General features: G+C 39.4%; 1 protein-coding gene across 1 annotated transcript; it reads right to left on the reverse strand.

Annotated features, from left to right (window-relative positions):
- On the reverse strand, positions 1-20,127 carry Fnd3c2 (fibronectin type III domain containing 3C2). Its single transcript, NM_001033424.3, has 20 exons — positions 20,047-20,127; positions 16,781-17,460; positions 15,870-15,925; positions 15,438-15,574; positions 13,863-13,922; positions 13,302-13,440; positions 12,718-12,771; positions 11,864-11,985; positions 11,604-11,778; positions 10,511-10,597; positions 10,216-10,354; positions 9,520-9,591; positions 8,732-8,850; positions 8,506-8,608; positions 7,981-8,087; positions 3,664-3,938; positions 3,163-3,375; positions 2,442-2,608; positions 1,588-1,709; positions 1-750 (listed from the first exon to the last, which is right to left on the reverse strand). The coding sequence occupies exons 2-20, from the start codon at positions 17,160-17,162 to the stop codon at positions 454-456; spliced, it is 2,826 nt and encodes a 941-aa protein (NP_001028596.2). The 5' UTR covers positions 17,163-17,460; positions 20,047-20,127; the 3' UTR covers positions 1-453.
- Between the last annotated feature and the right edge of the window lie 7,804 nt (positions 20,128-27,931).

The following is a 27,931-nucleotide window of genomic DNA, read 5'->3' on the forward strand; positions in this document are numbered from 1 at the left end:
GCAGTTTGCTAGATACATTTTTATTACTTTATACGGATGTTATATGGATGGAAAGACAGAAGTGATTTTTCTTACATTGTTCTAAAATAAAATCCAAAATACTGTTGTTATTTCATAGTCCTAAATTTTTTGAAAACATTACCTTGAAAAGTGAAGGCAGAAAGTTTCCACAGATGTCTTAATTTTACATAACAAGGCAATGTTTGTTGACAGAACAATGAAAATGGTAAAATTTAACATACTTTTGTTACCTTAGAAATCTCTCTTCTACCCTCATAAAAACTTTAAAAATGAAAGGTAGGGCTTTTTGTGTTTATTTTTAATGTTTTTGTTTTGTTTTTGTTTTGTTTGTTTTGTTTTTTCCTCTTACTACTTTCTATCAATAAGCATTAAGATATATATAAGATTTTATAAATGTGATATAATTTGCTTTATTTTCTTCTAAATAATTGACTATTTGAACAGGAAATACTGAATAGCAACAGCACACAAAATAGCAATAAGTGCGAACCCTATCCTGTACTTTCTCACTTTCCCATTGTGTTTGCCTTTTCCTTTACCCCCACTGCCTTTGCCATGCCCGGAGTGATGCTTATAAGTTGAGAAAAGAGCACTGGGACTATATGGCCCCCACAGCTCTTGAAGACCATTGGAGGTTTCATATCGGCGTCCTGCACAGACCTTGAAGCGATAGCGTGAATTTGCATGATAGTTGGAAAAGGAAAAGGAAGTGTTCGGTCCTTTGTAAATCTAAGGAAAAAGGATCAGATAAATTATGGTTTTCTTTCCAATTAAACATGCATTGGATAGGTTTTTACAACAAGAGAAATGAAAATAATTTCATGTACATGTTCATAACAAAAGTAAAGGAATTCAGTACTGATTAGATAAAATTATTGCATACCCTACAACAGTTAAAGTTTAATTGCATTGTGGATTTGAATCATGGGTTATAGCCAGTGAGAATCAAGAAATGCTATATAATTTTTTAATTAGATATTTTCCTCATTTACATTTCCAATGCTATCCCAAAAGTCCCCCATACCCTCCCCCCCCTACCCACCCACTCCCACTTTTTGGCCCTGGAACTCCCCTGTACTGGGGCATATAAAGTTTGAAATGCTATATAATTAAATGTAATGATTTAATTAAATGAACATGCTAGTTGTCTCCAAATAAAGATTAGGTACATAAATGGTAAGAATGGGATGGAAATTTGGGATAAGATTTAGTTACTTTACATACCTTCAACAATAACTTTCTCCCTGCCAAAAGGGTAAAGCTCAGCTAGACATAGAACTATAATTCTATCTATTTAGTCCTCACTGTTCTATAACTCCCCTCCCCTTCGACCACACTGGCCACAAATCAAAGGTCCATCTGCCTCTGCCTCCCAAGTACTGGGATCAAAGGCATGCTCCCCCACAACCTGGCATTTTTATTTTTAAAGCATAGTCTCTACCATCAAAGTTGTTGTGTAGCCAAGAGTACCTGTATCCTCCTCCCTTTACCCCACAAGTGCTGAGGCTAGAGATATGTACTACCATGCCTGGCAAAACAGTGAAGACTAAATTTGAGAGAATATACCTGATTAGCCTTTTTTCCAGTGTTGACTTGAAGACAGTAAATAATGGGATCACCTTCAATTGGCTCCAAAGACTCCCATTTGATCTCACAACAGTTGTTATTCAGTGGATGAACTTTAGGTGCTGGGGAAAAACGTGACATTTTAGAAGGTCCAAACAATTTATAATCTTTAGATTTCGAATACATTGAAGAGACTCATGCAAGCACACAATCATTACAAGAACATGTACACCTAATATGAGAAATCCATAGCCATACTTTAAAAACAGAAATTACTCTTAACCTCTGAGATATCTCTTTAGCTCTAAGTCTTAATCTTAAAAGTGGTAGTGGTGAAGTTAGATGATCTCTAAGACATTTGGAAAATACTGACTGTGGGAGTTTTATAAAACAATTTTTATAGTTTCCAAGACATGGTTTCTCTGTGTAGGCCGGAAGTCCTGAACTCTGTAGACCAGGCTAGCCTTGAACTCAGCCACCTGCCTCTCCCCCAGAGTGATTGGATTGAAGACATGAATCCCCTCTATCAGGTCTGAAATCTTAATAAATTTTACATTGCTTTAAATTCCTAATTAAGCACTATATTATTTGTGGAATTTCCTATTTGTGAATTTTAAAAATCACTACTGCTACTTTTAAGATTTAATTTTTAAATTGTTTATTTTATGTGTGTGGAGTTTGTTTCATAAATGGTATGTCTGCACCATGTGCATGCCTGGTACCTGTGGAGATCATAAGAAAGCGTTAGTTTCTCTGGAACCAAATTTAGAAGCAAGAGTTTTCATGAGCAGTACACCAATTCATGTTCCATGGAAGCATCAGCAATATGGTTAGTGTCTTTGTATACCATTTACCTTTCAGTGCAGTGGGTGGGGACTTTGTAGTAGTGAAAGTGTAGATGTCAGACTCTGGTCCTTCCCCAGCTTCATTACATGCCTGGATTTTAAACTTGTATTCTGTATACTCACTCAACTTTTGCACTTTGTGAGTCACATCCGGCCCACGGTAAATGACAGAAAATCTGAGAGTAAGAAGATAAAGATATTATAATCATCAGTTAAGCCCAGGACAAATTAAGCCAGTAAGTTAAACAAAAGAAAACTAAACAAAACAAAAGGCCAATAGAAATCAAGTTGGTGGAGTGTGTGTGTGTGTGTGTGTGTGTGTGTGTGTGTGTATGAGAGAGAGAGGGGGGGAGAGGGGGGGAGAGAGAGACAGAGATCGAGAGAGAGAGAGGCAGAGAGGGAGAGAGAGAGGGGGGAGAGAGAGGGGGGGAGAGAGAGAGGGGGGAGAGAGAGGGGGAGAGAGAGAGAGATCGAGAGAGAGAGAGAGGCAGAGAGGGAGAGAGGGAGAGAGAGAGAGAGAGAGAGAGAGAGAGAGAGAGAGAGAGAGAGAGAGAGGGAGAGGGAGCGAGGGAGAGAGAGACAGAGGGAGAGAGAGAGAGACAGAGAGACAGAGAGGGAGAGAGAGAGAGGGAGAGAGAGAATATGAATGGATATGAGAATACGCTTGACAGGATATAACAACTTAAATTGCTTTTTACTGCAGTAGATTTTAAATTGTAAGAGTAGTTACCTGCCAGATCGATCTTCCATTAGTAAGTTGTAATTGATAAAGTAGTCAAGTTTTTTTTTGCTTGAGACAGTGCCCCATTTGAGTCTGAGACTCTGGTGTCCATAGACCACACAATTAAGCTGTGGAGGCTCTGGTGGTAGTGGTTTGGTTTTGCATCTTATTGATGGGCTAAAAGGGCTTAGTCCATAATGATTGATAGCTTGAATTCTGATTCTATTGGTAAAAGTAAAATGTATGAATTTATATTCAAAAAATGAAATTATTTTCTTCATGTAAGCCAATAGAATGATGTTCATCCTGATCACAACACAGTTTTCCAAGACATAACTACTACTGAGAATTATTGATGAAAAGCAGACATTGGCTCTTACTGTTATCAAATTTCACCAATTAAGAACTCTTTTCAAGGGACATCTGTGTGTATTAAATACACAAACGTGTCTGTGCTCTAAATTCTCAACATTCTCTTCATTTACCCAAAATAAGATATGAGTGACTAACCTGTATGTAGTATTAGGTTGTAGATCTTTCAGAACATACTCGGTTATTCTTTTGACAGTCACGATTTTTTTATCTTCATATTCAATGTTATATCCAGTGATAGGAGAGCCATGACAGTCTGGCTCCTCCCAGCGGATAGCTATGCAAGTTGATGATAGCTTGGCAGGCACTCTGTTTTCAACTTCTTGTAACACAGGGACCCTTCCTGGGATGGTTCCAGGTGAAGTCACTTTTGCAGTTCCTCCAAACATTCCAACCCCAACTGTATCCACAGCCTGAAAAACACAGGCTTGGTTAGCAATGCCTTTCAACCATTTCCCATGCATGGATCATTTTGTTGCATATGAAAACAATGAGTCCTAAAGACATAGTCTAACCACTTGGTTCTCTGTCACATATTCTAATCATATGGTTTTATGTCACAGAAATAAAAGCTGAGACTTGCAAGCTGCATTTTTTGGAATGTAAAGAGAACACAAGGGAAAGATAGTCAAGAGTGCTGAAGAGGGCATTTAAGGATCATTACTCCTCTGAAAGACTCACCTATCACTTCACTAAGCTTTCCCCTATTATTCTTCATGCTTGAGACTCTCTGTTACAGTTTCACCCAGTTAATCAATTTCTGTTATCTTGGAAAAGCATTATTTTTGTTGTTGTTTTGACAGTAAAAACACACAAATATCCTGTACCTATTTCCCTTTGAAGACAATCTGTAAAGTCCCATACCACAACCAGGAAATCACCATTGATAAAACCCACTGATGTTATTCAGAATTGTGTGCACTTATTTGTATGTGTAAATTTTATTTGGTGACTACAGCTACTTCAATTTTAAGAAAATTTTCTCAGAGGTTTCCATGTGCTTGCTTGTTTTTTGTTTTTGTTTTTTGGTTTTTTTGAGACAGGGTTTCTCTGTATATACCTGGCTGTCCTGGAACTCACTCTGTAGACCAGGCTGGCCTCGAACTCAGAAATCCGCTTGCCTCTGCCTCCCAAGTGCTGGGATTAAAGGCGTGCACCACCACCACCAGGCTTTCTCTTATAGCCAGTCTCTTCTTACACTGTCCATCTTCTAACCTCTGGAAACCACTAATTGCTCGCCATCATTACTACAATTCTGGCATTTTCAGAATATTACATAAATTGAATAATGCAAGAGGTAAACTTTGTTGCAGGCTCATTTTGCAGTTACTGCAATTCTCTGGAGAGCTTTCAGCTATTGTATATATTAATAGATTGTTTACTTTTTTTACTGAACAAACAATATGTCACAGTACAGAGGGATCACTGTTTACTAATCCACTCACTTATTGGTAGATATTTGAGCTATTTTTAGTTTCTGTGTCCTACAAATAAACATAAGATGCTACTGTGCACTTTTCAGGAAGGGTTACAGCTCTAATCAGTAATGCATGAATGATCAGTTTCCTCATGTCTGTGACAGCACTTGGTGTTACCATTACTCCTTAGCTTAGGCACTCTGTAAGATATGGAAAGGCATTTCATTGTGCATTTCCCTAATAGTCAATGCTGCTGAACATCTTCTCTTGTGCTTATTTGCCATTTGTATATTCTCTTCAGTCACTAATCTTAACCATTTCCTAAGTGACATGCTTCAATTCACTGTTGAGTTTTAGAGGTCTTTATATATTTTAGGTGCTATTCCTTTGGAAGATATATATGTATTGAAAATATTATCTTCCAGCCTTTAAGTTCACTTTCATCCAGTTTAGAGGGTAGAGAAGTAGAAGTTTTAAGCTTTGTGTAAATCAAATTAACCAAATAACTCAGTTATGTGGGCTGTGCTTTTGCTATCAAGTGTTTGCTTAGAGATAATTCATAAATATTTCCTCTTACTTTTTTATAAGACTGTTTTCAAATAATTTTTCTTGTTTATAAATTTAATTTATTTATATTTAGAAGGAGTTCATTTATTGCTGTTTATGTACATTGGTGTTTTGACTGCATGTGTGTCTGTATGATGGTGTAAGATCTTGTAGTACTAGAGTTACAGACTGTTTTGAGCTGCTATGTGAGGGCTGGGAATTGAATGCAGGTCCTCTGAAATAGCAGTCAGTGATCTTTTCTTTTTTTTTTTAAATTACGTATTTTCTTCAATTACATTTCCAATGCTATTCCAAAAGACCCCCACACCTTCCCCCCCCAACTCCCCTACCCACCCATTCCCATTTTTTGGCCCTGGTGTTCCCCTGTACTGGGGCATATAAAGTTTGCAAGTCCAATGGGCCTCTCTTTCCAGTGATGGCCGACTAGGCCATCTTTTGATACATATGCAGCTAGAGCAAAGAGCTCTGGGGTACTGGTTAGTTCATAATGTTGTTCCACCTATAGGGTTGCAGATCCCTTTAGCTCCTTGGATACTTTCTCTAGCTCCTCCATTGGGGGCCCTGTGATCCATCCAATAGCTGACTGTGAGCATCCACTTCTGTGTTTGCTAGGCCCCGGCCTAGTCTCACAAGGGACAGCTATATCACGGTCCTTGCAACAAAGGCTGCAGTCAGTGATCTTAACAGGTGAGCTAACTGTCCAACCTTCCTCCCTCCCTCCCTCCCTCCCTCCGTCCCTCCGTCCCTCCCTCATTCTCTCTTTCTCCCCTTCTCCCTTTCTCTCTCTCTTTCTTTCTTTCTTTCTTTCTTTCTTTCTTTCTTTCTTTCTTTCTTTCTTTCCTTCCTTCCTTCCTTCCTTCCTTCCTTCCTTCCTTCCTTCCTTCCTTCCTTCCTTTCTCTCTCTCTCTCTCTCTCTCTTTCTTTCTTTCTTTCTTTCTTTCTTTATTCACTTATTTTTAAGATAGACATTCTTGTTATGTTGCCCAGTTTGGACCAATGCCTGTGAGTGTAAGGAATCCTAACATTTCAACCTTGAGTACCTGAGACTCCATGTACACGCCATTTTGCTTAGCTTGGTTTCTGGTTTTATTTTAGTTTCTATTTTCTGGGAAGGAAGATGTAAACTCACTGTTAATTTATCTTTAAATGGTTTGTAGAATTCTCTGGTGAATCTGTTTGGGACTGTGTATTTCTAAGTGGTTTTCATATAGAGAGTAAGTTTCTTTTATGACTACAGGGCTATTTATATCACCCAGGCTGAGGTTTAGTTCTTTGTGATTTTTGAAGACTAGTCTCATTTCTTTTTTTATGCACTTACATATGTAAAATTGTTCTGTGATTGTAAAAGTAATGCTGTTTTCCTGCAGAATTTAGTGATTTCTGTCTATTCTTTTTAGTGCAGATGAACTCTGGTCTCTCACACTGAATGCCCCCATGCCCCACAGCCCCCTCAAAACCTCCCTTCACTCTGTTAGATCTCAAGGGAGCTTCCTTTCCCAAGTGCTTCTCACCTTTACCTCTTCAGTGCTAGCAACCAGGCCTTAGGCATTCTATCCCAACTGCTCTGATTACCCCCAGCCTGTGGAAAATATCTGAGCTGGAGTCTTATGTCTCTCCCTTCAGGCAATGACTGTTCCTGCTCTGCGTCATAGCCTTCAATCTATCCTTTACTAAGTTGTTTTTTCCTGTCCTCTCCTCTATTTCGTCCTTTTGCCTCCAGTCTTGTCACATCAGTTTTTTCTACCCTGCAGCCTCTGGACAGTTTGTTCTCTCTGGTATCCCTAGCTGCAGACAATACACTTCTTGTGACACAAACACACACCTCAGCATTACTCAGAGACAGTAGATGACTCCCTTAAAGTTTCCCACCAGATCAATTCTACCTCCATTCCTGGAACACTGGATTGTTTGATTGAGGGTAGATCTCTCAAAGACCCCCTCCCTACACTTGTTTGATTCCCATTGTTGAGGAGATAGCATGAGAATCTGAACTGCTTCCATTTTCAGTGAGTGGAAGAGGCAAACTTCCTCCATCTTACGCAGGGAGAGCTCATTGCACTTGCCAGTGTCCAATCCTCAGCCTGGAACACTGCAGTGATCATCTATCTTGACTCTCTATAGCTACCTACCTATAGCATGATTCACCCCATCTCCTAGATTTGGAGATAATGGAAGTTTCCTTATACCATAGGCCATCATTAATGACAGTCTTTCCCCTCTCCTCTGTGAAGCATTCACATTTTCTTAAGGGGATGCTACCATTCACTGCCAAGGGCATCTCACAGGCAAAGACTTTGTCACCCTGGGGAAATTGAATGGTATCTCTTTGGGCTGGTCTAGTAGTCTAGGGTCAGGATGTGCCCCACTGTCTCTTTTCTCTGTTTACATCACATCTCTCCTGATCCCTTCTCACTTCTGTTTCATGTTTTTATCCAGAAACTATGGGTTCTTCGGGAATTAGTTTACTTACTGCACATTTCTTTTCAGAGCTGGGGTGCACCTTTCTGTCCTGATGAGGACCTTTTGCTTTTTTGCCACGCACATGTGCTTCCGGCTTCCCATTAACAGAATGATTGTCTACAAAACATGTAAAATGCACTCAGTTTCCCTTCCCTGCTCAAATTTTTCTTGGTAGTAGAGATGTAACCCTGTGAGTTGTGAATACTAACCACACACTGCATCATTTGGCTCCACACCAAGTCCTTAGTTTTTAGAGACGTTTCTTTAAAATAATACTTCATACTGTACAGTGAGTTAAGACACCTCTTTAAACATGCTTAGACACTCAAAGCTCATTGTATCCATTAACTTCTCAATTTAACTTAGACATTAAAAATTTGGTTGTCAATTCCCAAGGATTTGTTTGTTAACCTTTATTCAATTCTGTTCTAAAAGGAAATGGTACTTGCTAATATTAACACATGCACACAAAGCAAAAGTCACAGGACAGGAAATTTAGGGACAATTGTGAATCACATAAGGAAGCCTTACTTACCAGGAAGGTTGGCATCCTTGCCCTTGGTTTTACCACGTAAGGGCTGTGAACGGCAAGACTCGGGAGGAAGAGTAGGCGTCTGAATTGTCAATACATCTGAAGGCTAAGAGTGACACAAAGTATTTTACTACTATACTAAATTCAAGATGAGCTTCAGAAAACATTTAGTAATATAACAGTTTATTTCAATTCTCAATTGGAGAACTTTTCCTATCTGTTTTCTTACACGGCTTTGGCCTGCAGGTGATGTGCAAAAGACTCTCAGTTTATATGTGGTGGCTGCTTGGAGGTCATTATACAGAAATTCCTGTTGAGTGCCATTGTAGATTATTTTCCAGAGATTTGCTGAAGGAAGAAGAGAAATTTGGTTCAATGTCTTTGTAAATCATGCATAAATTTTATTGGCCACCATAATAGTTAATGTATGCATGATATAAAACATATATACAATCTACATATTATATGTATGTTAACAGACAACCATTTTAGAAATAACTTGATCCAAAATATTGTTTTAAAGATTTATTTATTCATTTGATGTACCTGAGTACACTTTTGCTCTCTTCAGATTCACCAGAAGTAGCTATCAGACCCCTTTACAAATGGTTGTGAGCAACCATGTGTATGTTGGGAATTGAACACATGACCTCTGGAAGAGCTAGCAGTCAGTACTCTTAACATCTGAGCCATATCCCCATCCCCAATCCAATAATATTTTCATGGTTGTTAAATAATTTCATTCCCAGTAGAATTAATCACAAACTGTACGTGACCAGAAAATAATAATCTCTTATTGAAATCCAAAGGAATCCAGTGTGTATTAGGGGTTGGTTTATAGGTGTGTATTAATCCAGATTTTCTGGTTTGGCAATTGTACTATGTCTGCATGAGACACTGCTATTTGATGAAGTCAAGTGCAAGTTTTACAGAGGAACTCTGTAGAATTTTAAAATTATTTTAGATGAGTGTAAGTTTATTACAAAATAAAACCTTTTAAAATTTGTGTTGCCTTACCCCCATCTGAATTTTCACAAACTTCTAGGCTGTAACTTGAAATGTTCATTCCACCGTTGTCTTTGGGCAAGTCTAAAAGTAGAAATAAAGTTTAAGTGATTCATTTTTAAGTGTGTTTTTGGAAAACACAAGTTTCCACTAAACTTTTATCTCATAAATTATACTCTTCACAGAAAATTATAATTGTGTCACATGGTTATATTAACATCTCTATACTAATATTCTCTAAACATAATGTAAGCTACATACATGTGATATCAGCCATCAAGCATTTAGATAGCATTTCAAAGTTCTTATGAAGAGACTAAATAAGTATACATGGAATAATTATCATTTACCTATTTTATAGATAATAAATTTGTGTAAATATAATTTCTGGCTAAGCTGACATTCATCTTTCATAAAAATTCTAACTATGGTCTTTATGTTGGCTATAAATACATTTTACTTGGAAGAAGGTTATTCAGAGATCCATATGAAGTTCAACAATTTTTAGACTTGTGTATAGATAAGCCAGCAATAGGAAATTCAATATGAAATAAAAGAAATAGGATTTTCAACTAAACACATTTATATGGCAGAATAATTCATACGCAAATGAGAATATTTTGCTTAGTGAAATTGCAAGCAGATTTCTTCTGAGCAGTAAATACTAATATGGAGAGGGGAAAGTTTCAACACAGATGTCTTATTTACCCCATCCAATTGTCACTTGGTGTGCATGAATCATTCCCACTACGTATGGCTTTTTAGGACATCCAGGCCTAGCTGGAAGAGTAGTATATTTTACTTCTCCACTGGGTTTACTCCTTCCATCCAGATTGCAGGCAAAAATCTGTTTATATAAATGAGATATTTTGTTAATCAATGGAAATCAATGTGTTGTTTAGTAATGTGTAGAGAGCCAGCTGCACGAGGATTTCTAAGAATCAACTTCCAAGGAAATTTTCATTTCAAGAGAAAATACCGCCTTATAAGTCATGCCACATACCCGAAACTTGTATGTAGTATTTCTCTGCAGATTTCGTACGGTGCAGGTGAGGTCTTCTCCATCATATGCAGGTTTAAAACCTATTCCCTGAAATTGGAGGACAAAGATTTAGGAGAAAGCCTAGATTCAAGGTGTTCCTTCAGTTTTCTATCTACCTGAATGGGTTTGAACCCCAAAGTGGTCTGCATCAGGTCCTTGGCATCTATGTTATGATGTTAGTAAGCTTGGTGTTCTGTGAGACTCCTAACAGTGGGACTGGGCATTGTCTCTGGCTTTTTGCCTGCTTTTGCGATCCTTTTCCTCTTGTTGGGTTCCTCCTCCAGGGTTGATAGGAGTGTTTGTGCCTAGTCTTATTGCAATTTGATATCCCATGTTCAGGTGATTTACCTGGGAGGCCTGCCCTTTTCTGATGCAAAGGGATATGTGTATCAGGGGGAGGGCAGGTTGGAGGAGTGGGATAGTGGAGGAGGAGAAACTGTTTCAGATATGTTGTATTCCATGAGAGAGAAATCTATTTTCAATAAAATTTGGAGATAAATTCTCTTCTCAAAAGGTCATTTTTTTCAAGATGTAATAAGACAGCACATGTGAAAGTAAGTACCTATTAGTTACAATCCAGAACTTATCTTAATGATATCTGATGAATTTAAATTTTGGTAACATGGACACAGTAACTTATAGATGCTTTTTTAATTGACTATCTCTTTGACACAGATTTGGAAGGTCAGTAATGAATGAAGTAGTTGCTAACCCACATGAGGAAACTAGATGAAGAGAGGACACAGCTTGAGAATTCCTTTGAAGGAACTTAAAATTATGTGTGGCCACAGAGAGTCACCTAGAACAGGCTTGGAGTTGAAGATGCTAACAGGCTTCTATGTATAGACACTGGGTAGAGCATGGAGCTCTTGCATTCAGCTAGTTTTGGGATAAGGAGGCCTATGCAGACCTGCCCAACAATGGCTCTGCATTGCTTACGTTCTGCACACTGGTACTCAAGGATGGGATTTTTTTCCAAGTGAGAAATAAATATAAAAAGTTGTTGAAATATAAGGTTAAGCTTATGGTAGAAAAAAAGAGAAAAAAGACTTACAAAGTTTTCTTCCTCCATCTCTAGCACATAAGTAAGAGTGTCATTTGGGTTTGGGTTTGTTGGGGCACACCACTCTAGAGACAAACTATAGATTCCTGCTTCTTTCAACTTAGGTGGAAGTGGTGCTGTAGGCGCCTTTCCTGATGTATAGAAGACTGCTGTTTCACTGAAATTACTAAAAGAATAAGTTGAAATGAAAGCATTAATTTCAGGATTGGTGGCAGTATAGATTTTCCAGTGGTGCAAATAATTCAGTGTACCTGCAGCCAAAGTCATTTTTGGCAGCTAATCTGAAGGAATACTTTGTTGAAGGGTTCAGTTTAAATAGCGTGTGCTGTTTCAGGCGTCCACTGTAACAACTTTTGAAGTCTTCACCTTTACCCTAGACAATGCACACAAAATATTACCATATTGAAAAATACCACACTTAACACAAGTTCACCATAGCATTAACCATTCCCAATCAGGTGTTTTTTTTTTTTTTAATTGCTTTGTACCAGGTCTAAGCAAGATGCGTACTCAGCACTGAGTAAGGTAACTGGACCCTAACCCAGAGTGTTAACCGCAAACAAAAAAGTTAGTTTCCTCCAATGGAGTCTCACTTGGTGTATAAACCACAGTAGAGGGCAGACCCTCTGCCCAGCAATGGTTAGCCAACACAGAACGACCTCAATTGTAATTCTGAAGGTTTTTTGTGTGTGTGTGTGTTTGTGTATTTGTGAGACACAATTTCTGTTGTGTGTCATTTAAAAAAACCCTACAGGTCTTTTGCTTATATATTATGTTTTCTGGGTTTGTGTCTTTATGAGATGTTGGTGTGTACGAAAGTGTGTATATCTGTGTCTACATGTCTTCCTTGTGCTGTATCATTGGTTCTTTTCTCTGTTCATTTGTTTGTTTTCCCCTTTCAGGTTTCTTTCTTTGTAGTCATATCATATTGTATTATTTTTTTCTTCCATGATTTCTGAGAGACTTGTTTTCTATAGAGAAAAAGAAAGGGTGGATTTGCATAGGGGTGGTTTTGGGGTATAGGTATCTGGAGTTGGAAGAAAAGAAACAGTAACCAAATTTTATTACATGAAAAAAATCTCTTATTAATAATAAATAAGCATACCTCATCCCATTCCAAAAGAAAGCTGCTTATTTTAGATCCATTTTCATTGGAACCCTGAAAAGATCAGATTGATAAAATTATGATGGTTTATATTTATGTAGCACATATATATCCTGCACACACCATGACCATGGTTTTAGCATTTAAAGTGTGTTGAATTTGTACTGCAAAAATTTGTGTAGGGATATTTGTTTTTATTGCAATTGGAAGTTAAGTTTAAAACACACATTTTCCAGTCTCCAAGACACACCCCAGTTATATATCTCATGTTTCCAGACTGCATAAAAGGAAGTTAAAATGGACACCTAAGGAACCAGAGACATAGTGTTATTTGTAACTGGGATGATTGACACCAAAACATGAGTGCTAGAAATGGGCATTTAGTGTTTTATTAATGATCCAAAGTATATTTATATTTCTCAAGTCACTTGGTATGATCTCTTGTACTGAATGGAAAGATCATTGTGAAGAGATGTGATGGAGAAATAACTTAGATGAACCATGCTTCATTTATGGTTAAAATTCAGGAAACAGGACAGTGTTTGAAAGTCACATTGAGATTCTTTTGTCAGTCAAATCCTTACTTTCCATTGTAAACTCAGGCTGTTCTTGGTTCTGCTGATCAGTGTGGGTGCAAGAGGAGGGTCTGGTTCACAGCCTGGTGTTGTGAAGCTAACCACTTCAGACACACTTCTGTGTTCTGCACCTCTCATGGTTGTTACTCTGAAAGGGGAACACAAATTGGTGCATTCAGGTCCCAAGTTACAAGTTTGTATTTCTAGACCTATTCTTTGCTGTTCTTTTGTTAGCACATGTTGAGTATACACAGTAACAACTTTCATTATGGCATCCTCATATATGACCATCTCCCTACCTCCCCATAAAACTCTTTTGTTCACTTCCCATGCTCCCTGATCCCCTTTATCTCCCAAACTAGTCACCTGCTTTCTATTTTCATCATTTTTTTCTGTTTTCATTTCTAGCCTCTTGAGCTTAAACTATGGTTGCTTACATGAGTGTTCAAGGGCACTTTGCCAGCAAATAGCTAGACTTCCTGTAGCAATTCTAAGTACTAAACTTATATAGGTTAAGAAGTCTCTGCTAGCCACAGGCTGGTGGTTGGTTGTGTGGGACAGAGTCCTTACCTTAAAAAGTAGACCATGCTAGGTTGTAGATCTTGTAGGGCTACACTAACGCCATCACCACTGTGAAGATAAACTTTGTTTATATGGGATCTCACACACATTTAAAAGCAAAGGTTTAGTCTCATAATTACTGATAAAGAACCACAATTCCACTGAAAGTTTCAATCACTTTAAACCACTTTATATGAGAGCAAAATAATGTTCTTAGTAGGCTGCAGCCTCCATTGATGAGCATATCAAGTCTTTGAGGGATGGTATGATCTGGGAGCTATATGGTTTTCACTATCTCACCATCTAGTGGACGCGCCACAGAGCTGCTCTAGGTTTCTAAGGCTCAAGTTCAGAGGCTAGGGGTACACAGCTGCAAATCCACTCAACTGCTCATCTGCACACCTGCACCAAGTGGAAGCTGAAGGTGCTGAACAATGAATGTAGTCATCAGGAAAGCAGCCACCAGGTAGTTCTGAGTTTGTCTTGTCCCTTCATTCAATATATATTTATACCATACTCCAACAATGATACTACACATTCAGTGAAGCCAATTTGCATTTTAGTACTGTATATATTTAACCAAAATAGTATCGATTTCGGTTTAAGTAACTAATTTAAAAGTGTGTAGATACCAAATGCTTTGAAGAACAGCATGTCTCACACAATTCATTCATTCACTTTAAGAGGGACTTTCTGGGTGAGATCCTGTCTGTCACATGAACAGAGGGATTATATTCCCACACCTATGCCTTCCTGAGCAAAGACCAAGGAATTCCTTCTAGCTCTAGATCCTAAAAAGAAATCTTTAAAATGGAAGTTATTGATACTTTTAATCAAAGGCTTCTCAAAAGCAAAGGGTAATCAGAGGTGGAAGCAAATATGCAGTCTTCTCCTATTGCTGTAGTTCCTACTCTTCACCCTCATTCTCCTCCCAGTGCTGAAAGCTATCTTGTTTATCTTTTTATGGTAGTGGTGCTCATAAAATACATGACATAGCAGAAAATGATTTCCATGCAAGCCAATTTTGCATATCCCCATCTCTGCTACACAGTACAGAGGATTTTTGGCTGGGATTATTAGATTGCACAACTTTAAGTACTAATTATCAAAGAAATAAAACTTTATATGAATTTACATTTTCACATCAAGTGTCTGAATAAAAAGAAAAATTATCAAAAATAAATTTGTATCTATCCATCCATCCATCCACCCATCCATCCATCCTTCTATCCATATTTTTCAAGGCAGGGTTTCCCTTGAGTGAGGCCCTGGCTGTCATGGCCCTCACTCTATAGACCAGGCTGGCTTTGATCTCAGAGATCAGACTGCCTCTATCTCCTGAGTGCTAGCTTTAAAGATGAGTACCACCACTGGTTGGCTGATGAGCAGATATATGAATAACATACTCTGATTTTAATGAGTTTTGTGGATTGGCTTGGTAAGTTACTACTAGAAACCTACTCCTGTTAAAAAGAATTTAGGAGAAAATGAAGAATTTATCCTAGGTAAAAGTTGGGGCACAGGGACCATATGTTTATATTATATGTTTGAATTGAATAATGCAAGATAATTAAAAACACTTACGTATAAATGTTTTCATAGATTCCATTTTCATCACTGGTGTACAGTGCCAATTCAAATGACATAGAATTAATATCATATTTTTCATTACTCTTCAGAGTCCATGAAACAGTAGCAGATCGGGTTTGAATATTAGAAACCTAAAATGAAGAAGATGCAAGCAGTATACTTAAAAGTCATAATCTCTACTTTTAAATGCAAACTTTTCTTTAGCTGTTTCATACTAGGTCCAATTCTCATATTAGGTGCTTAAATACGACGATTAACTAATTAGTCACCACTCCTATCTTTAATGTTGCCACACTGGATCTTATTGCATTGGTGCTGAAGAGTATGAAAATATCAACACAGTAAATGCTTTAAAAATAGGAATGATTTTGGAGGGTTTAGATGGAAAAGATGGAAGAGCATGGAATCTTCACTTTTGTTACATACCACAGGTTTTCCAATGGCAAAACAACATGGCTGTGTTCCGTTCTCTGTATTGTGTTCTAAAAGTAAGAAAAAAAACACCACAAACAAAGGTAATATTCTTGGAAAGTCAAGAGAAAAGAGTTAGACCAGACATCAAATATATCATCACTATGAAATCTACTAAGAGCCAATTAAATTTATATTAAAACATATGAATCAAAACCCAGTGTACATATATATTAAACATCATGACCTCACTTGTATGTTGAATTTGGTAAAGTTGAAAAAAAGCATAATAATCAGGAAATAGGAGCAGGGTGAAATTGCTGATCAAAGGAAATAAAATTCATATAGAAGGAATAGGTTTTGGGAATTATTAAACAGCAGGATGACTTAGTCATTATAAGGTATATTTCAATACAGTGGACATATGTTTTCATATGTTTCAACATTAAAAAAAGAAATGAGAAAACCAATCTTAATCTATAAGTAAGATAATAGAAGTTAGTTATCTTCATTTTCTAATTCCAAATTATATTTATATATCCCATATATAAATGTGTATCAAAATGTCTCATTGCATTTTATAAGTTTAGGCTTATTTAATAATACATTAAAAATAAATTAGAAAAAGTGGATGTGAAGGGGAAACAGAAGCAGAGAATGGCACTCTAATGTTTTGACGTGGCTGGCAAGGTGACCTGGACAGTAAAGGTACTTTCTACAAAGCACTATAACCTGAGTTTGAACCAGTGACCTGCATCTTTGAAAGGAGAAAACAAGTTTCCATAAGTTTCCCTCTGATCTCCCTTGTTCACATACACATGTAAATAAATAAATATATATAATAGAAATTTATTTAAAATGCACTGTGAGTCCAAATTATTTGGCTTGTACCCTCATTGGCAACAGAATGGGGTTCCTGTGTTTACCTTTCAGTGATGCATTTGACGACTGACTCTTCTTTTGGTTTTCACCTAATATCTGCTTATTGTCTCCAGCTCCCATGTTAGCCTCTGTTTCTCCATGATTGTTTTCAGAAGTGCTGCCAACATCAGAAGGTCTGAGGCCATCATTAGTTGAGATGAAAGTGTTGCAAGCATTCTCAGAAGTACAACTTGAAATACTCTTAGTATTTGGTGGTTCCTGAGTTTCATCAGATGTGACTTGATTACAAGTACTTATGGAAGGGCCTATAATACTGTTATTGATGTCAGTGTAAAAGCCTGCATTTGAGGTAGAAATGATTGTGGCATGAGCAGAAGAACTAGTGATTCTGTCAGTAGGGTTAGTGTCTGCATTATTGTCAGCCATGTTTCTTGGAGCACTGTCAATGGTGTAAGTGTTTAAGACAGTAGTCAGAGAGTACGTATTTGAAGTACTGTTATCAGTGTTAGTATCTGGAGCAGTATTCACAGTGTAAGGACAGAGAGTACCAGGAGGAGCAGATGTGCAATGGCTTTGTTCAGAAGCAAACTTGTGTTACTAAATGTAGAGCTAGTCTTGCGTTCACCAAATTGGTGATCTTTTATTTTCTTCTTTGTATATTCTCCAGTATTTACAGTCCTTTCATCAAATTGGTTATGGCTCACTCTTCCATGAGGATAGGTTTCTAAGAGATATAATAAATGCAATAAAGTTCAGTAGTAATCATAAAATCTCAAGTCCTTTTACCTAACCATCCAAAGAACACTGACAAATCATGAATTACTTTAAAAGTTTAAAGTTCAAGTTTTCTTACTTTGCTTCAATACAAATATTTGGTATATATGTATACACAAAATATTCTGTGTATACATATTTAAGGTATAGGGGTTGTTATAGAAAAAAATGAGAAAATACAATATTTTTCTAGTTCTCCTCTATTTCCATATATTATATAATCACTTACTTGTAGGTATAGGATAGGTTTAAAAATTTTTTTTGTCATTACATAGAACAGTGCAAAGAATATTATGTATAAACTATAATAATATATTATTACAAAGGTGCAAAAATGTCTGTTGATCAATTGCATACTTGAAGATTTAAGAGAGACAAAGCAAGAGATATACATGGGTGCCCAAACTGTCTATTTCCTGATCATATTAGGAAGCCTTAGCACTCTATCTAGTGCCTAACCTGCTCATTCACAAGGAACCAGCTCATTTTTGGGCCAAAGGACTCCTTCCTGTTATTGCTGTTGTTAGTCAGGACCTTTTTACTATGAGTTTTAAAAGTTACTCTGCTATATGCTTCTCTCAGGACATGTCCAATCAACAAAGTACAGGGCCATTGTAAGCAAGAAAGTACCTCTCTGCCTTGTGAGGGAAGGCCAACCTCCACCCAAAGAACACACCTAAATTAGGACAACTGCCCATGCTTGTGGGAGAGAACAAGAACATGAGTCATTGGCAGCCTTCATTCCAGCCCTGTCTACTCCTATCAATACATTCCAGTTTGAATAATCCCTCCTTCCTGTCACTAGCAGTTTCATTTTCCCATAGCCAGGTTCCCACAGTTCACACCACTAACATCATTCCTGTGCATCTCTGTTTAACCATGATTTTCACCTGTCCAACTTGACCTCAGCCCCTTCCCCATGTCTGATAAAATCATAGCCTGTAAGAGACATTTGTTTTCTCAGCTTCTGTGATGAGAGACCTCCTAAGATTTATTTCAAAATTAATCTGCCCCCACTGCTGTGGATCTGCCTCCCCCTGTGTCAAGATCTTCTTGCAACCCAGGAAGCAGCTGACTGTGGTAGATCATCCTGTACTTTATTCTGGGAGGTCGTTGACTTTCTCTCCCTGTTCTCCTTTATTCCTTCTTTCTTTCAGCCTTGCTCTCATTTAGCATGAAGATGATTATACATTTTGTAGAAGTATGGGAACCTGGGCATGATACTCCAAACCCTCTTCAGAATGTATCCTTTCTCCAACACACTCTATGTTCTAGGTGAATCACTGGACTGGATCACTCTTTTTATCTCTCACTTCTCTCTTTTTCTCTCACCTATCTCTTCTTTCCTCTCAATCTTGTTCTCTTGTCTCTGTCTCTTCTTTTTCTCATCTCTTTTACTCTACGCCCTCTTTTCCTCACCACCCTCCAACATTTCCTTTCACATTCCCTTCACTAGCAGCTCTGGCATTGTGAAGGCTTCTTGTTTTGTTCTTGAAAGTGTTCAGTGATTCCCTTCTCTCTGCCTCTCCCCCAAGGTGACTAGGAAATCTGTTCCTTGGGTACTTCCTCTATGGAGATTCCAAGGACTTGTTACTGGGATGCCTGCGATTTCCTTTTCTGTCCTCCCCCTGAAATGTCCCACAGTTGACTGACATCCTGACAGGGACACAGGTCAGGGGTCTTCAGAATACTCTGGGCTCTCCTAACCACCATGAGTTTACAATTTACCCCCAATACCAGCAACATTCTCTTTTAAGGTGCCCTTTGTCTAAAGTTTCTAAATTGGGTCTCAGGAGTAAAATCTGACATATCCAATGTCCCAGTGCTAATATAAATTGAATATCTCTCTGTGGTGTTAATAGCATATGTGACTTGACAAATTCTCATGAACCTCAATCACTTTAGGATCAGAACCAGAAAATGGTAGGAAGTTCTCTCTTTACAAGTCTTCTGCCCCGTTGTTGGCTTTACCTGTGTCAATCTTGTTCTACTCACCTTTTGAATATCCCCATGCCCACAAACTGTGTTGCCATTGACAACATGCCCATCTTTACTATTTGAAGGCCTAATGTTTCTCCCAAAATTTTCTAGACTTTTGACAGGACGATAGTCTCCTACTTGCTGTTCACCCATGAATTCTCCAACTGTCTACTATTTTTTTCTCAGATCCCCCAGACATCACCTCCATTTTCAGTCTTGGACCCCAAAGTTGCCTTGTTCACCATTATGCTCCAGCCAAATCTTGGACTCTGCAATCTTTTCACTTGGACTGACCCTGGCTAGAACTTCTCCCAGCAACTTACCTGGCAGGGTCTCAGCAGGGATTTGGACACAGTACCTATCATTTCTGGAATGTTCTTCAGTTGCAGTCAAGCTCTCTTGTTTCTTCTCTCCTGCCTTTCCCTCTGACTCTCCCTTTTCCTCCTTCCAAATATCCCCCTCTCCCCACAACCTTCTTCTGCCAATATACTAGACCGAATTTCCTATCCTAAGACAAAGAGATGCCCTTCAGTTTTATGCCACAGTGTCTACTTACAGTTGTAGGTCTCCAGTGTCCTCGCAAGTGTCTCCCAACCTTTTTATGCTGCATCCAGAGATGATCTTATTGTCATCTGCTTTCAGTCCAGACACACGGCAAGGTTTTATAGCCCTGAAACAGGCCCTCAGGAACTCCTGCCCTTGGGCTTCCCAACCCTTCCTGACCCTTCCTGACCATTATTACCTCCCTGGTGTTCGTAAGTAGGTCTTAGTCCATCTAGTCCAACCAATAGGAGACTCACTCTGACCTGTTGCCCATTTCTCTATATTTCAGAGCTGGCCCCTTATGCCTTAATGTTCAAGAACCTGCCATTCTGCTCCTCCTCAGACCCCTCAAAGTTATTCTCCTTTAACCCGTTGTTTGACCCTACCTCTGTGCAACATTATCAGCCCTTCTTCACTGTCCTTCATTTCCTCCTTCTGTTCCCAGTCTCGTCACACTTCCCTTCCCCAATGTCAAGTTCCCCTTCAGCCCTGAAATCCACTCAACCCTAACCACTCTTCTCTCTATACAAATTCAGGTAACATTTTTCTTGTGGCCCCAATACTTGGTAATTATTACAAGGTAATGGATAGTCCCTTATATTTTTGTGGCACTTCCCATTCCTGGACCTCTGGATAGGCTCACTGATGGTAGTTCCAGGAACCCCCATATCCATCTGGCTTGACAACAGTCTTAGAGTGCTACCATCATGATTTTGACGCTTCCCCAATGGGTGGATGGGGCAAGTTCCCTTCCTTTTTTAGCATGCAGTGTTCATTAGCCAATGGTGGGGGGGTCATACAACTAGTTACAGATTGTTCAGTTAGCATCTACACTCACTTTAAACATTCCTATGATATCATTCATTCAAACTCCCACACTTGGAGACAGTAGTGCTTCCTCACTTCAAAGGGCTTCTCCTTATTAACGGAAACTTCTGTGTCTCCTTGAAGTAACCCCATGACCAGAAGGCTCCACTTTGGGAACATGATTGCCTAATGCCTGACCCTATTAGCTGGCCAAGGGCCATGATGTGTCCCACTATCTTTTCCCTTTGACTGTTTTACGTAGCTTCTCTTCCTTTCAAATTTATCTTCTCATACCAGCACAACATATCAGATCCACCAAAGACAACCTTTGAGAACTCTACTGGTATTTTTTTAATGATAAAATTTGGCAGTTTATTTTAATTATTTTAATGTAATTAATTAATTTATCTAGATTATTTTTTCATTTACAATTTTTTAAATTAGGTATTTTCTTCATTTGCATTTCAAATGCTATCCCAAAAGTCCCCCATTCCCTCCCCTACCCACCCACTCCCAATTCTTGGCCCTGGCATTCTCCTGTACTGAGGCATATAAAGTTTGCAAGACCAAGGGGTTTCTCTTCCCAATCTTTCCCTGAATCTACTGGTATTTAAAAAAACCTCCTATTCTGTTCCTCCCATGAAAAGCTTTTTTTTCTCCATGAAAGCCATTCCTACTTTCCAGGCCAACTTCTTTCCCCTCTGACATGTTCTTAGTACACAAGCTCATCTCTGCCCTCTTATGAAAAAATGCTTACAGGATCTCTGTAAACAATGTAACATCTGTCAATGGTCTCTCTTCAAGCTAGTATTAGGCACCCACCTTTCCTTACTCATCTACTTACTGTGCAACTCATCCTGTCTTCCCATAAGATACACCAAGTACTTCCTGGTAGTAGCTGTAGTTGACACTTTCATACAAATTCTAACAAATTCTAACTTCTAACACATGTGTCTACATTGTGGTCTCAAGGTACTAAGAGAAGTCATTTCTCATGCCTCCCATTAATTTGACAATGGCTCTGAATTTGTTTATCAAACATCTCAATGGATCAGTAGTACCCTAAACATTTACAGATGTTTGTACATTCTTGTCTAAGCCAGTCCTATGGGAAAGAGAGACAGTGATTGGAACCTTCAGAACTGTCTAGCCTGCTCCTTCCTCCAGCTACATATGGACTGTATTTCTTTCTTGACTCAAGCATTCCTCAAACTTCCTGAGGTTCCTTATAACCCTCTCATTTTCTGTCCTCTTGAGTTAATGCATAGGCCCTCACTATTGCCCACACATCCATTCAATTGGAACTCATCAAAGGACCATCCTCCTTCATCAAATACTTCTCTATTTCAGTCATTCAGATCCTTATACTATCCTTTGCTAATTTCTGGGATCCCATTTTGATCCCTGCCATAATAGACTACTCTTTGCTTCTCCTACTTTGAGATCTTGATTTGATTGTCACTTCAATGAAACCTCTAAAGCCCACATGTGAGGGCCTGCACAAGCTCCTTCTAAGAGAAGGACCCTCCCACATCCTAACTTCAAGATTGTTCCCACTGGTACTACTACCTCTCCTCATAAGGAAGCTCCCTCTGGCCCAGGAGACATGAACACACTAGTTACTAAATACTCTCCACTTGCACAGGACCTACCTTGGTGTGCCTCATCTGCATCCTAGAGAATATGGATGAATGCAAACCCCCGTCTACTACTTAACACTGTCACCACTCTTGATTCCCTCCCTCTCAGACTGGGGCTGGGTCCTTACCTGATAGCTAAACCAGAGTGCCTCACTCACTACCAATCTCCAGAAGAGCTTCAATGATTCTGTCCACTCCTCCTGTTAGGTATGACTACATTTGCCTTGCATTGCTAACAAAGCTTTCCTGATTGTCCATTGCTGTCTGGCTTGCTTCAGAAGTGGGACTTCACCCTGCCTGACCAGACACTACTGGATCTGTATATACACTTGGGGATGTCTAAAATGGAGGCAAAGATTTCTGCAAGCAGGCCACCATAATTGTTTGCAGAGATCACATGCTTACCTATAACTTCCTTAGTGTCTCATCACTGGCAATGATATAAAGGCCTCTGTCTGGCCTACCAAGTCAACCTATGCAACATCTTCAGCTTTTAATCTGATCATTGCCACCTTACCCTAACCACTCTTGCCCCAACTCTCAGAAACCAAAATCAGACCTACTGACTTCCAGGGAAGTGATTGGCTTTCTGATCCCGTTTTGTCTTAATTTTCCCACCCTTAATTCTTTGCTATCCCTTCCTCCTCCAAATATATCTCCCCCTGCTATTGAATTCATACTCATGATTTCCTTGAAATCCCCTTCTTAAAAGCTAATATTTTCAACTTAACCTTGGAGGTGTCTCCTTCAGATTGTCATACTGCACTAAGTACCCTGTCTCTTCCCTAGCCTTTTGACACTCTCCCTCCCTTTGGCACACTCATTCTTAGCACCAAATGCAGACACTCACGGAAGCTCTTCCAGATATCCTGCTTTAACCTTTCTACTTGTCTACCTGTCACAGAGCACTGGAATCTTGGATTTGCAGATCCCAGGCATTCACGTCTCTTCCTTTTATCAGATAAGAGTGTCTTCTTACCTTCCTCTGCCCTACATTCTAAGTCTTTCCTCCTGACACACAAATCTCAATCTAGAACTTGCCGTCTGTCAGGACACGCTGGGCTGTGAGGATGATCTTTCTCATACCAATCTTGGGGCTCTGACAGAAGTGGGCACAGGGACTTCCAAACAAGTATTAGAAAGTCTCAATACTTGTTTGTCAGGATGTGATGTTGCACATCAGCTCCTGGCAGTCCATGAGATGTGTTCCCTAGTTGCTGTTTATCATACAGGACATCTTTACTTGCAGAGCACACATAGGGGTGTATGTGTACTTCTGAATGATCAGAGCTACTGTATTAGTACATCAGCTCTGTTAGAGATGGATTACAGAGGTAAAGGGAGAGGGTCTCTGCTCTTCTCCAGTACTCCAGCTCATTCTTAACATTTTCCTTGTCCTATCTGCTTTCTTTGGCTGCCCCTTTCATCCTGATGTCCCTGCAGATTCTCTGCTCACCTCAGCACTGCTCTCAAACTGATTTGTAAACCCTCAGGTCTATACCCATCAATTTGTGTTGCTCTCAAATTTGGCCAGAAATGCTTCTTTAGGCAGCAGAGTCTTCTAAGTGATACAGTGCCATGTACATACAGTCAACTGAGAATGAACTGCCAGTGATCAGTTGTGGGTGAATCATCTATATCAAGCTTTCCCGATTGAGGACTCAAGGAGTATCAGGAAGAATGGATGGAAAGAATGTAAGAACTGGGAAATAAGAGAGTTGTGAAAAGCTGACCTCTGAATGTAGCATGGCTACTGCACACAGACACCACAGCTCACACTAGTTGTACCTACCTGTATAATATCAAACCAGTTAAAAATTCTGTCTTGGATGAGAGAGTGTTGCTCAAGGCCCTACTCTTATTTGTGGAACAGTTGACAGTTGATGGCTGTTGAAGGAGAGAGAATTACTCTCTTTTGAGTAATGTGGCTGCTGGTACCATCTGCCTGCAGCTGGCCCCACATCCATGCACATATGAAGTATCACTGGACTCAAGGAGTTATTAATAACAAAAGAGGATGTAATGATGCCATGAGAGATGTGGGTAGTGGCACTAGGGAGAATTGAACAAGGTACTGATGGATGAATATGATCAAAGACATTGGTTGAGTCATCAACTAAAAATTTTAAGTTATGTTTTGTGGTTCAGAATGTGGTCTCCCTTAGGGAATGCTCCCTGTGAGCTCATGGCGAATATGTTCATGTATGCTACTATTCTTAGATATAGGTATCAATTGTGATGAAGTGGTTGGTGGTACAGTTGAATTCAGGTATGTCCTTATTTTCTGCTTGCTCTGCCTATTTTATAAAGGGTGCTGTTGTCTCCTAGTAGAATAGTGCCTTTGCTTATTTTGCATTGTTATTTTGTCAATGTCTGTTTCATGTATTTTGGAACTCTATTGTTAGGTGTATACAAAATAAGCCTTAAGGATCAGAGAAATGATCATTTGTCATTATGCCATATTCTTATTTATCCTTAATGATTTCCCTTATGCTAAAGCTTTTGTTGCCTGAAATATAGACAGCTGTTTCTGTCTTCTTTTGCATGATCTCTCTCTCATCTCTGTGTATCTCTTTACTTTTGTCTATTTCTTCACATTTAAATTGGGTTTTTGTAGACAATATATATTTGGGTCTTTGACTTAAGCCCTTACTGCTAATCTCTTAACATACTACTATACTTATTTTTTATCCATAGTAAATCTATGAACAGCTTACATACCATGTTCACTATACTAGAACATTCTGAATGTGAATAATTAATCTTATGAGTGAATTTTACACTTCCTAATATTTTCTTTCTGCTCATTTTAATTTCAGCCTTGAGTAGGTTATAGATTTCTTTTTTATTGTTTATTTTATTTATTTACATTTCAAATATTATCCCCATTCCAGTTTCCCCTATGGGTCTCAGCTCTGTCTCCTGGCTGAGGATGAAGGCCCAAAGGGACCCTCTCCAAGAAGCTCTGTTCCTTTTGCTGCCCATGTGCTCTCCTGGGTAGACTGGTCTCAGTGATCCTAAGATTCTGGGTGTGCTAATGTCTGCCTTTGTCCTTTGACCCTTTTGCTGCGAGCACAAGACCCTCTGGGTTTTTTTGGAACTGATATTGTGTTCTACTCACCAGTGATCTCATGGTCCCGGGTGTGCTAGGGTGCCTGAAGTGTGCAGTCTTCTGGGGGACCTTAGGGCCCTCCACTGAGATCGCACAGAAGATGGCCCAGGGGAGGTTCCGACCAGAATGAACCCCAGTCACTGGTCCGGCAGGTGTCCTTTGTCCCTGTTCCTGTTAGCACAAGACCCTCTGGGATTTTTAGAACTGATGTTGCATTCTGCTCACTAGTGATCTCACGATCCTGGGTGTGCTAGGGTGCCTGCAGCATGGGGACCTTAGGGCCCTCTGCTGAGATCGCTCCAAAGATGGCGCGGGTCTCCTGTATTTCTTTATGAGAGTCCTTTTTGTCCTTTTTAAGTCCTCTATCATCATTAGATGAAATTTTAAATCAGAATCTAGCTTTGCAGGTGTGTTAGGGTACCCAGGGCTCACTGTGTAGGAAGAACTGGGTTCTGATGATGCCAAGTAGCCTTGGTTTCTGTTGCCTATGTTCTTGCACTTGCCTCTTATCATCTGGTTTTCTTTGGTGTTAGCTGGTCTTGTCTCTGACTGTACATTGTCCCTTCCGTGAGTCTGTGAGCCTGTGATCTTCGGTGTGTCAGCACTTCCTGGGAGACAAGCTTACTCCGGGAGGCATTGGGGTGCAGAGACCTGTGACATAGGGTCAGCTCTGTGGAACAGATGGAAACCAGAAGTATCCTCTCCTCTAGCCTTTCTGAAAGGACAGCTAGATGTTCTAGCTGTTTCTGCCTCAAACTTGTTCTTCCTGTGATTCTTTAGCCTTTGTCAGCACTCCTGGGAGACCAACACTTTCCTGTGTCCCAGTGCTCAGAACACTCTCTGCGGGCAAGCTCTCCTCTTGCAGGGAATGTGCACAGAAGTGTGGAGTTCAGATCTACCTCCTGATTTCTGGGGTCAGAGCCCTCCCTGGAGGCTATCTCTCCTCTGGCAAGGAAGGTGTCCAGGTGTCTGGGTCTCAGCTCTGTCTCCTGGCTGAGGATGAAGGCCCGAAGGGACCCTCTCCAAGAAGCTCTGTTCCTTTTGCTGCCCATGTGCTCTCCTCTGATGACACTAAATTTGCTTGGCCCTTACTCTCTGAGAACTTTTATTTCTACTTCATTTGTAGAGAATAATTTCACTGAATACTAGTATTCTGAATTGACTTATTTATTTATTTATTTATTTTTCGTATAGTGAAAATTTTTGTTACTGGAATTAACAGACTGTTGTGAACAATTGAAATCATCCTGGGGCCCCTGTAAGAACAGAAAAATATATTGAGCCACCCCTCGACTACTCCATCATTATCTTTCTGAATAAGCTTTCTACCCCTTTGGGCTTCTAGTCCCCTCTGCTCTCCTTAAAGACACACATTTTGCTAAACATTTTGTCCTTCTCATGCTGTCTTTGAGTTCCCATATGCTTTCTTAATTTCTCCTAGCTTTCTTTGTCATCTGATTATGTATTTCCAAGTCATCTGTCTTAAAGCTTCCTCATTTTGTTTCCTCTTTGATCTGTTGTACCACAAATCTTTCTATCATGCTTTGATTCTCACATAGTATACATTTCAGCACAAGAACCTTTGTAGGTTGGATGTAGTGGCACACATCACATCTATACCCCAGCCCTCAGGAGGCAGAGGCCATTAGATTTTGAGCATCTTGCTAGTCCAGGCAAAAATAACCAAGAAAAAAAGTTTCATTAGAAAAAAGCACTCTCAGTTCCTCCAGTTTACTACTAGAGTATATTTCTCTTCTACTGAAGCTCATTCAGTTCTTTAATTAATTAATAATGAATTAACATCCCCCAAATTACCTCCTCCTGTTCTTTCATCACAGAATCCTTCCTCTCACTCTGTCCCCTTCACCTCTGAGAGGGTTCCACTCTCTGCAAGGGTTTCCTCCATGCAAGTACATCAATTTTCTTCAGGATTAGGCAAATCTTCACTAACTTAGGCAGAGCAAGGCAGCCCTCTGCTACATATGTGCTGGGGGCCATGGTCCAGCCAGTGTATGCTCTTTGGTTGGTGGCTAGTCTCTGAGAGCTTTCACGATCCAAGTTAGTTGATACTGTCGGTCTTGCTTTGGGGTTCTTATCCCCTTCAAGGCCTTCAGTCCTTCCCCCAAGTCTTCTATAAGGGTCCCTGACTTCTTTCCATTCCTTAGAGAGGTAATTGAGACACGAAAGGACATGCATGGTATGTGCTCACATACACAAAGAAGTTAAACAGGAAGAAAGGCTCCAGGGAGGATGCTGAATCACACTTAGAAGGTAGAACAAAATAGTCATGGGAGGCAGATCGAGAGAGGCACCTGATTGGGAGAGGGGAGTGTGGAGAT

The sequence above is a fragment of the Mus musculus genome, chromosome X (genome assembly GCF_000001635.26).
Source record: "Mus musculus strain C57BL/6J chromosome X, GRCm38.p6 C57BL/6J".
Lineage (NCBI taxonomy): Eukaryota > Metazoa > Chordata > Mammalia > Rodentia > Muridae > Mus > Mus musculus.

Bases quoted from the DNA above. Each gene is read 5' to 3' on its own strand.
- Fnd3c2 (NM_001033424.3), bottom strand. From the start codon at position 17,162: ATGGCTGACAATAATGCAGACACTAACCCTACTGACAGAATCACTAGT. The intron at 11,779-11,863 runs GTACACTGAATT...TTATTCTTTTAG, and splicing joins AAAAATGACTTTGGCTGCAG to TAATTTCAGTGAAACAGCAG. The intron at 9,592-10,215 runs GTAAATAAGACA...TTCTACTTTTAG, and splicing joins CCAAGTGACAATTGGATGGG to ACTTGCCCAAAGACAACGGT.